Source organism: Vipera ursinii (assembly GCF_947247035.1).
Source record: "Vipera ursinii genome assembly, chromosome: 16".
Classification (NCBI taxonomy): domain Eukaryota; kingdom Metazoa; phylum Chordata; class Lepidosauria; order Squamata; family Viperidae; genus Vipera; species Vipera ursinii.
In genome coordinates this window covers 9,190,312-9,198,086 of record NC_139529.1, presented here as the reverse complement: position 1 = coordinate 9,198,086, position 7,775 = coordinate 9,190,312, and the positions used below count along the sequence as shown (strand labels likewise).

Here is a 7,775-nt window from a genome sequence, read left to right as displayed (position 1 = left end):
TTCCCTAGAAATACCGACCCAGAGAGAACAGGGCGTTCCAGGGGAGGGGAAGGGGCTTCCGGAGAACAGCAAAGGCCACTCCGGGACCCGCGTGGACGCCCTTCTTCTTTATCCGGACGCAGCCCAGGGGCCCCCCCGGCAGCCACCCCTGGGAGGGCGCGGCCAGCCCCTTCAGGCGCACGGGAGCCCTGCGCAGAGGCGGCCCCGCTCAGAAGCGCTCCCCGCCAGACGCCGCCGGCCCAGCCGCTCAGCGGGCCGGCTGCCGCGGCGGGCGGCGTGGCGTCTTCCCTTGGCGGGCGCCGGGCGGCCAGAGCTCCCTCTGCAGGGCCGGCGGGGGCGGCCGGACGCCCTTCCGAGGAGCAGGCGCGGCCATCGGGAGCCGCCGGTTCTGGGCGCCTCCGCCGGGAGCGATGGCGCCGCCGGGGCCGCTGCGCGTGGTGAGCCACGGAGGGCGGCGGTTCCTCTGCTTCTGCGGGGACGGAGGCGCCTCTCCGCGGCTGCAGTAAGTGCGAAACGGCCCTTTGGCGTCGGGATGCCCTTGCGCTCGGAGCCGCCCCCGGCCACCTCTTCCTTGGCCCCTGAGCGCGTGCAGAGAGCCTGGAAAACGGCCCTCGACGGGCTCTCAGCAGCTCTCCTTCCGGGCCGCTGTATTCTCGGATCGGGAGAATCGGAGAAGAGTCCGGTCTGGGAAGCGCCCCCCCTCCCCGCCGGGGTCCTGCCTCCGAGAAGCCCCCCGCGGCCGACCCTCCCCTCCTTCCTGCCCGCAGGCTGACCGACGCTTGCGAGTTCTGGAGCTGCAGCGTCCCTCCGGAGAAGCTGGGCGGGCAGGTGCGCGGGGTGCCCCTCCCCTCCCCGGGTCTGGGGTCCTTTGCGCTGCGCCGCAGAATGCTGCGCCCCCTACGCGGTGGGTGATGGGACCGGGGGTCTCACTGTCGTTTCCTCTCGGCGCAGGGGGTGCCCGGCTCTCCCGCCGCCGCCGCCGCCGCCTGCCTCTCCAGACTGCGGTGAGTGGGGCTGCTGGCCGCGGTCCTGCGCCCTCCTTGGCTTGCCCGGACGGCTCCGGCAGGAGGGCAGCTCGGCTCTCCTCCCCTGCGGGCTCTTTCAGCAGCTCGTGGCTCCCGTGAGACCCTTGGGAGGAAGGCAGCGAGGGAAGAGGGCAGAGCAGGCCGGGGAAATGCCGGCCCGGGCTGAGAGGTGGCGCCCTTTGTTTCTATTCACTGCCACCAGACTCCCCAGATCGGAAGCGGATCCGCTTCCTTGTCTTCCTGCTTCAGAGTCGCGGCAGTGCCCGCCCGGCTCTGCCTCCTGGCACCTGCTGGGCACCTGCTGGCAGAGCCGGTCACGCCTCGCCTCTTTGCAGGGAGATCTTGCAGGGCCAGACGCCCATCCTCGCCCTCCAGGACAGCAAGGCCACGCTGCAGGTCCAGCACGGCGGGCAGAGCGTGACCTTCCACCTGGACAAAGCCTCGCTCCCCGAGGCCAGGCGGAAGCTGCAGGACCTCACCTTCGGCTTGGTGGAGCAGCTGCAGACGCTGGAGAAACGCCTGGAAGGTGCAGCCGGGCTCCTGGATGGGGCCCATCAGGGAAGCAGCCCCCTCCTTGAGGAAAGAAGGAGGGAGCCGCAGCCCTCAACGCAGAGAGAAGGGAAGAGCCCAGTGGCCCTAAAAAGGGTGGAGGGAAGGCAGAGAACGGCCTCTGGGGCTTCCCACCTGAATGAAGCTCCTGTCAAATTCTGCAGAAACTGCCCAAGGCAGCTTAAGCACGTCTGAAGGGACCTTCCAGCCCAGGCAGGACACGAAAGGGAAAGGCCGCTTTTGGCCCGGAGGGTTTCTGGGTTCAGGGGCGCCAGGGCCTGACTGCTTCTCCTCGTCTTCCCCAGAGGGCACAGCCGCCGCCAACTCCCTGGCTCTCAGGAGCCCCGAGAAGACCTCGCCGAGCCAGAGTCTCTTCGGAGCAGGTAAGAGGCGGCCCCCAGCTGGGAGGGGGCACTTCCGCCCCTCCCAGTCAAACCAGTCTGGAAAAGAGGGAAGAAAGCCGCCCCCAGCCCCTCCCTTTCACAAGATCTGGCTTCCCGGGCCGGAAAAACCAGACAGTAGGAACCCAGTTGCAGTACTGCCTAAGCGGTGATCTTTTGGGGGAGAAACGGTCCCTGGGTCTGGGCCAACGTGGGGTGCCGCCCTACGGGAGCACCCCCCCAGGGGCCCCTCACCGCCCTCTTTGGATGCTCCAAACTGCTGGAAAAGGAGCAATTTCCCCCCCAAACCCTAAGCCTGGCTTGCCCGAGCAATAGTCTCTGTGGTTTCTCTGCCCCCGCCCAGACTTCAGTCCGCGGAAGCCGAGAGGAGGGGCTGGTCCGAGCAAGCGGCCTCTGCCTGGGGAGTCCCTCATTAACCCTGGATTCAGAAGGTAACCCCTTGGGCTGCTCGGATGGACCCCCCCTGCCACGGTCCACGCCAATTCTGCTAGCAGAGAAAAGGGGCGACTGGGCACCTCGCTCGCTGGTGGTGCTGAGCTCCCCGCAGGGCAGGGGCAGAAGTGGGGGAGGGAGGGAGGGAGGGAGGGGCGCTTGACGGCGTGAAGGATGCTCAGACGGGGTTTCCCCTTTCGCTCTAGCAAGAGGACCCCGATGGGGGTCGACTTTGAAGATGCCTGAACTGTTTGCCAAATGAAATGGGAAAGAACTGCTTCATCATGGATGTTTTTAAAATTATTTAAGCCTTAAAATTATGCCAAATATGTTTTTGTATGTGCTGTATAGAAAGAAGATTAAGTGCAAAGGTCTCTCATTGACAATAAATGCTTGATTCTACTCACTTTCCATTTTGTTCTTTCTGGGCCAAATTCTTTGGATGGGAGGGGGGGGAGAACAAAAGTCCAGACTAATGGGAGTAAAATCTGCTGGGGGTGGGCGTGCGGGGTGGTGGTGGACAACAGGGAGAGAGTATTTCAATTCTAACCGATTCTCCAGGGAAAGAAGTCTGTCTAGGGCACAAAAACCAACGGATTCTAAATTCTCTAGCATCTATTTAATTTGGGGGAAAGACATTTAAAGCATTGGACATTGGAGGAGCCATGGATGAAGAGAGAATGTGGAAATGCAGACATGCCGTCACACACACACACCCCAGAGCCAGATCGTGTGCAGGGCTGCTCCAGCGAGGATCTCAGTCTCAGATGAGCAAAGCTTCCTAAGAAGCCCCCAGCCCCACTTCAAGGCCTTAAGGCCAGCTTTGCAGGGGTGAAGGGTGACTCTCCTCCCTCAAATCTTCCCGGCTGAACCCGGTCAAGAGGAAGTGAGCAGAGTCCTCCAGAGGAGAACGTCAGGTTGGCTAGTCAGGGACCACCACAGCACATGGGCACCGCCAGCACCGCCCAAGGGCAAGGCCAGGGCCTGACCACGTTGCGTGGCACCGTCTTGGCGGGAGGGGAGATGGCGATGCCGGACCCACCTGAAGACCGTGCCCACGGAGGCCCCACTGATCTGGACCTGCCCTGCTTCCTTCTCCTATGAGTGGCTCTGAGAGAGAAGGAGGGGGAGCCGTGGGTGCCAGGCAGAGCTAGCCAACCCCGACTTTGGCCAGGGGGCTACTGGGGCTGCCTGACCACGCCCTGGTAGGCCTGGATGATCTCCTGGGGGTTTGGACAGGTGTACTGGAACTCCTTGGTCTCGGCAGCACACTCCAGGTAGCGCCCGATGCCCCGCAGCTCTCTGGGGATGCCCGTCTGGCGGTAGTGCTGGCACACAACCTGCATGAGAGGGGAGGGACGCCCGGGTCAGCCGAGGGTGGCTGTGCCAGCCATCCCTTTGTTCCGCTGACTTTGTTTTCAAGACGAACCCAAACTGGAAGGTCGAGATTCCCGGGATACCCAATTTTGTTTGTGCTGTGTTTTGGGATAATTATGGCTCCGTGGAGGGTGGGGTGCAGAAGAGGCCCGCCCTTCCTTGAATACGTTAGGTGCTCCCAGAGGAGATGTGGCGGGGAATTCTGCCCCAGGAAATGCCCAAAGGGTGCCCAGGGCAGCCAGGGGGATCCATGGGGGGAGAGGAGAGGAAGGGGGCTCTGCTTTCCTCACGGTCTTCTCACATTAACTATGTTGAGCTTGGGGAGCAGGCTGCAGTCGGCCAGGGTCATCTGGTCCCCATCCAGGAACCGCCGGCGGGAGATGACCAGCTGGGGGTCCCGCACCAGCTCGTAGACCAAAGGGGTGCTCAGGTATTGGTCCAGCTTACGGAAGGCTTTGAGAAGGGCGTGGAGCAAAGCTGTGGGAAAAACACCCCAATAAGCTAGCCTCTGGGGCAGACGGCAGCGAGGAGTGCACAGGTAGACTGCCTCTAAGGTGGGGGCTTGATCTGCTACTCTGCTACCCCTGAGAGATAAGAAACTCAGCAATTTCTTCCAAAACCAAAGATTCAGCCCAGCCAGGGCTGAGCTTCTAAAGATGCACACGCTTTCCAAAGATGGTTTTACTCTGGTATTTGAGATGCTCAAAGCCGTGTCCCTGTCGCTTTTTTAGGCACAGGAGGCCATCTTGCTGGTGGACATCCCCCATCCCCATCGGCTGCCACTCAACTGGCTGACAGAGGGGAGATTTTTCTCCTGTTTGATCTGAGCCTGGCCGGCCTCCCCTGCAGGGACCTTGTCTCTTCTTGGCCCGCCCTCCCCCACTTTGCGCCCGGGTGCAAATTTAAAGGAAGGTAGTTGGGCCTCCCCCGAAGGTAGTTGAGGCCTCCAGACCTCCAATGGAGCCTCAGTGGCTCAGCACAGTCCCCCAAAGGACTGGAGCATGCTGGCTAGGAAGGATGGGGGTTGCAGTCCAAAGCCCCTTCTCTCTCACCTTCGTCCTGAGCTGGTATCGGGTTCTTGATGTAGGCAGAGAACCTGTGGAATATGTCATTCCCGGCCAAGGTGGACTCCTTGTACCTGGGCGCCAGGCTGTGGAACCTGCCGGAGAAGACAGAGCAATGCTGACCGCTGCAGCTCCTTGCCTCAGTCTTCCTGTCTGCACAGGGGGCAGAATCCTGCCCTGCCTTTGGGAAGACAGAAAGCAGAGCAGGCGGGACGTTCTTCCTCAGCTCTTGAACCTCCCCTCCCCCGAAGGAGGACTTGGCTCCAGGCCCTCACTGGATAGGGGGCCCCCACCGCTTACTCAGGGGGGGCCAGGGTCTCCTCCAGAAACTCTTCCACCTTGCTGGTGTCTGTTTTGGGATCCCCATCGTAAAGCAGGACAGGCAGCTGTGCTCCTGGGGCAAAATCTTTCAGGACGTCCAGGGACCTGTAAGGGAGGGGGTCAAAAAAAGGGGGCTGAGCCTGGGAATTGGAGAGCTCTCCCCCTTCTGCATGCCCACAAGGGACAATCCCCATCACCTGCCTGGGGCACTGGGGGGGGGGAGATAAAAGGGGAGCTGCCAGAGGCAGACTCCGCATGGCCAACGGTCAGCAGGCAAGACGCCGGCCCCTCCTGTGGCCCTTACCTCTTGGTGTCCACTGTGGTCAGCGTGAAGGGGACCCCCTTGAGCAGCAGGACCATGAAAAGGCGCTGGCAGAAGGGGCAGTGCCCTATGGTCTCCCCGTCAGCGCTGGCCTAGATGGGGCAGGGAGGGAGAGGCCTTTTGGCAGGAGGAATGAGCTCCTGGGGACCCCACTGCCGTTTTGGGCCGACCAGATTTAAAACCAGCGTGTGCCATCTTTCCTTACACAGTGTCCACCGAAGGTGTGGGACTACAAATCCCATCCTCCCAGCCAGGACTGTGCCACTGAAGTAGGTCAACCAGCAGAAACACGCCTTTAAGCCTTTCGCTCTGCTGTCAAAACTCTCCAGGATTTCAGTCCAGTATCAACCTTTGTAAATTCCCTCCAGGCAGGCAAGTTATTTTTGGATCAGCGCAGGCGATTATGGGATGGGAGGACGATTCGACCGTTTTATTGCACCTCGCCGGCACCGAAGCCTCCCACCCTCTTCGGAGGGAGCGCGGGCACTGGGTATGTGCTCTCACCCGCCCAGCCAGCTCCCTTGCGCCCAGCGGAGCACCAGGGTGCCCTCCCTTGGCCCGGCTTTCGGTTGGGATCAGGATTGGTCCCCGGCCAAATCCAAAACCCAAGCAGCATTTCAGGTTGGCCGGGAAAGGCTCCCCCACCAGGACGGTGCTTCAGGGCAGGGATTTGGGAGTTTCATTTTGCAAAATGGATTTGGGCAAAGTCTTCCTCTGATCACAGCTGCACCCCAAAAGATCGGCTCCGGGGGGGGGGCGGAATTAAGACCGTTGCAGCCGCCCGTGCGTGGAAAGAGAAGGCTGCACTCAGGTCTTCCCAGCGCCTCCCTGCAAGATGCACCTGGGGGCCCCACTGGAGGGCTTGCGGGTCCCCCCCAACAGATGTTGAGGGGAAAGTCTGGGGAGGATGGCTGGCTGGGCAGGCCCTGGTGTGACTTGGACCAAGAGAGCCTGCCTCCCAGCTGGAAAGAAAGCAGAGCCTAGGACCATGAGGAAGACTGGGATGCAGGTGGGGAGAAGGACAGGAGGGCCCCTCCAGAAACAGCCCCCTCCAAGCCCAGAGGCCGGAGACGGTCAGGAGAGGCTTCTCCCCTCTGCCCTTCAGCTTATCGGCTCTCCAACAATTTGGTTAGCAGCTGGGACCGTCTTGAGGCTCTTCTTCGGGTTTCCAATCCGTGACTTTGGCCACGGCACCAGAGGGCCACATCTGGAGCACCCCAGGCCAAGAGCCAGCCTTACCTTGACGAACAGCTGGATCTTGGAGCCCTCCGCCATCCTCTCTCGGCCCCAGCAGGGAAAGCTGTCCAGCACCCGTTCAGATCTGCGTTATAAATTCGACACACCCTCCTGTGAGCCTCACCAGCCGCATTCCTTCTTCCTCGCCTCCCAACGCCCTGTTTTCGCAGCCACCCAATCCCAGGCACTCCCTGGTTCCTCGGGTGGCAGCGGCAGAAGGGCAGAGTCCAAGCCGAGGGTCCCTGGGCAGCCGGAGAGAGTTTGGGCAGCTCCGGGAAGCCCCTCGGTCGTGCCACATCGGAGACTGTCCTCTGAGGTCCTCTGGGTGGAAAGGCAGGATCTGGACAATGGCAAAACTAGCACCGGCATTACAAGGCAGGAAGAGTCCATCCTGCCTTGTTGGTCTGATAGATATTGAGGTGGCAGGAAGGCTGAGTTTCGTAAAGGGAAACCAAAAAGAGGGGGAGGAAACGGATTTTTTTGTGCAACAACAATGCTGATTGCAAAGGTATATATACATCCTGGTCACCCCTCTCAGGCTGGGGTTGAATTTTATTTTTTCTTTCTAGGAGCCCCAGATCCTGGGGGGGGGGGCAGGCTGAGCTCAGGGCAACCAAAGCAGCCTTGCAAAAGGCTGGCATGGATCCTTTGGGGGAAAGCAGCCGCACACCCATTTTTCACCTCCTCCTGCAGATCCGAAGCTCCCTCTTGGCCTGGCAACACCCTCCCAGTGACATCTCTTAACCCCGTCTCTGGAAACCCCGGGCCTGGGGCAGCAGGGACAAGGTGTGTCTCCTTTCAAAAATAAACCCACTTCCGGGAGTATTAAAGTAGCAGGCGTATTCTGCATAGGACGACAATCCCCCTGATCTCTGAAGGCCTGCCGTGAGATTAAGGAGGTGCTCACGGCGTGGGTGTAATTAAACCCTCGGCTGGATGGCTCTGTGGAAAATGCCAGCCTGCCACGCCCAGGACCGAAAGACGGGGTTCGAACCAGCCGCCCCCCCCATGCTTCCATCGCCCCCAGCCTGTCTTGATTAGGGGGAAA

The 7,775-nt window shown here is 61.1% G+C and overlaps 3 protein-coding genes across 6 annotated transcripts in view; 2 read left to right on the top strand and 1 right to left on the bottom strand.

The window, feature by feature from the left end:
* LOC310647593 (uncharacterized protein) overlaps positions 1–7,775 on the top strand; it is a 117,272-nt gene that overhangs the window by 27,724 nt on the left and 81,773 nt on the right. The window lies entirely within an intron of this gene.
* On the top strand, positions 295–2,803 carry PAXX (PAXX non-homologous end joining factor). Of its 4 annotated transcripts, XM_083374943.1 has the most exons (7): positions 311–502; positions 768–828; positions 952–1,004; positions 1,361–1,551; positions 1,880–1,957; positions 2,319–2,406; positions 2,614–2,790. In XM_083374943.1, exons 1-7 carry the CDS (start codon positions 411–413, stop codon positions 2,651–2,653), a joined length of 603 nt encoding a protein of 200 aa, XP_083231069.1. In that variant the 5' UTR covers positions 311–410; the 3' UTR covers positions 2,654–2,790. The 4 variants fall into 4 exon arrangements, with proteins under 4 accessions (XP_083231068.1, XP_083231070.1, XP_083231067.1 ...); XM_083374944.1 differs by lacking the exon at positions 2,319–2,406 and having other exon boundaries at positions 304–502; positions 2,614–2,803; XM_083374941.1 differs by lacking the exon at positions 768–828 and having other exon boundaries at positions 306–502; positions 952–1,551; positions 2,614–2,779.
* Positions 3,293–6,893, bottom strand: CLIC3 (chloride intracellular channel 3). The gene is made up of 6 exons (XM_083375305.1): positions 6,731–6,893; positions 5,474–5,583; positions 5,149–5,274; positions 4,837–4,943; positions 4,086–4,261; positions 3,293–3,747 (listed from the first exon to the last, which is right to left on the bottom strand). Exons 1-6 carry the CDS (start codon positions 6,764–6,766, stop codon positions 3,586–3,588), a joined length of 717 nt encoding a protein of 238 aa, XP_083231431.1. The 5' UTR covers positions 6,767–6,893; the 3' UTR covers positions 3,293–3,585.

Bases quoted from the DNA above. Each gene is read 5' to 3' on its own strand.
- PAXX (XM_083374941.1), top strand. From the start codon at position 411: ATGGCGCCGCCGGGGCCGCTGCGCGTGGTGAGCCACGGAGGGCGGCGG. The intron at 503-951 runs GTAAGTGCGAAA...CTCTCGGCGCAG, and splicing joins GGCGCCTCTCCGCGGCTGCA to GGGGTGCCCGGCTCTCCCGC. The intron at 1,552-1,879 runs GTGCAGCCGGGC...CGTCTTCCCCAG, and splicing joins GCTGGAGAAACGCCTGGAAG to AGGGCACAGCCGCCGCCAAC.
- CLIC3 (XM_083375305.1), bottom strand. From the start codon at position 6,766: ATGGCGGAGGGCTCCAAGATCCAGCTGTTCGTCAAG. The intron at 5,584-6,730 runs GTAAGGCTGGCT...TGCCCCATCTAG, and splicing joins AGATCCAGCTGTTCGTCAAG to GCCAGCGCTGACGGGGAGAC. The intron at 5,275-5,473 runs GTAAGGGCCACA...CCTCCCTTACAG, and splicing joins ACCACAGTGGACACCAAGAG to GTCCCTGGACGTCCTGAAAG.